Source organism: Priapulus caudatus, unplaced genomic scaffold (assembly GCF_000485595.1).
Source record: "Priapulus caudatus unplaced genomic scaffold, Priapulus_caudatus-5.0.1 Scaffold2167, whole genome shotgun sequence".
Lineage (NCBI taxonomy): Eukaryota > Metazoa > Priapulida > Priapulimorpha > Priapulimorphida > Priapulidae > Priapulus > Priapulus caudatus.
In genome coordinates this window covers 849-2127 of record NW_014579228.1, presented here as the reverse complement: position 1 = coordinate 2127, position 1279 = coordinate 849, and the positions used below count along the sequence as shown (strand labels likewise).

The window sequence follows — 1279 nt, the reverse complement described above, 5'->3', positions numbered from 1 at the left end:
TATATATATATTATGTTATGTTGAAGTTTGTATCAGTGGCAACTGGCACAACTCACTCACTCGCGTTCCAAACTCGCGCTAGCAAGTGAAGCACATTTCCCACGCTAGATGGCACTAGTGTACAACGCAGACGAGTTTTTCCGCGTGACTACCGCCGGTGACGGTGTAAACATATATACGGGGGTAAATTATGCGCACAGTTTGACCTCGTTGATTTATGAGAAGCAAACACAGTCCGCTATTTACTACTATGTAGTTAACCATTAACAATGTGTTTGGTATTCAAACTGACCACACAGTTAAATTGACCGCCAGCCAAGCTCCCCCACCGCCGCTCTTATAAGTTAACCCACTTGGTCCTCAATAGACTGACCGCCGCCTGACCTTCCTACCGACCACCTTACAATTCTCCGGCCTCCCTGATCACGCTCCCGATCCTATCTTCCAAACCCCCTGAGCTCCCTCCTCACCCTGCAACCCCCTTACGTCCCTCCAAACACCCCAGAACACCCTTGCGATCCCCATATAACCACCTAACCTTCCTCACCTCCCTCCCAACCCCTCCCGATCTCCTCACCTCCCTCCCAACCCCTCCCGATCTCCTTACCTCCATCTCGACCCCCAGAACTCCGTCCCGACCCCCTTACGTCCCTCCCACCTACTGACCTCCCTCCCAACCCCCTATCGACCCATCTCCCCTCTCACTTCCGACCCCCTGACCTCCCTTCCCTCCCCCTTACGACCCCCGTGACCTTGCTCTGACCTTCATGTCCATTGTACTGATGGCTTCTTGGAATGTGGTGTCGGAACAATGCAGCATCATTGTCGGGTCGACCTCGGCTTTCTTCGGTGCCACCTGTTGAGGGAAACGTGAAGCATGAAAGAGATGACACAATGGGAGGTTTCTAAACATTCCTGAGCATTCTGCTTATTTCGCCCTCACCGTTGCCATGGTTACCATGGTAGCTATGGTTGTCATGACAACTGCAACGCTGCAGTGGTAAGAATGAATGAAATGCGGATCAAGCATGGCTAAATTACACAGGAATCTATTCCTTTCCTGCCCCCATTCTTCCCAAGCCCTTCCCTTTCCTGTCCCTAGCCTTTCTGCCTTCCTTATTATTGCCGCAGCCCTCTTCTATTCTCTGTTTTTGCCCCTGCCCTCCATTCCCATCCATCTATGCATCCATCCATGTATGCATCCATCCATCCATGCATGCATGCATCCATCCATCCATCCATCCATCCATCAATCCATCCATCCATCCATCCATCCATC

The 1279-nt window shown here is 51.4% G+C and overlaps 1 protein-coding gene across 1 annotated transcript in view; it reads right to left on the bottom strand.

The window, feature by feature from the left end:
* The window catches only part of LOC106818328, a gene marked incomplete at its 5' end in the record, with an annotated part of 19719 nt that extends 18863 nt beyond the window's left edge, over nt 1-856 (bottom strand). Inside the window, 1 exon segment of the mRNA XM_014823044.1 lies at nt 764-856. Coding sequence (XP_014678530.1) covers nt 764-856 — 93 coding nt within the window.
* Between the last annotated feature and the right edge of the window lie 423 nt (nt 857-1279).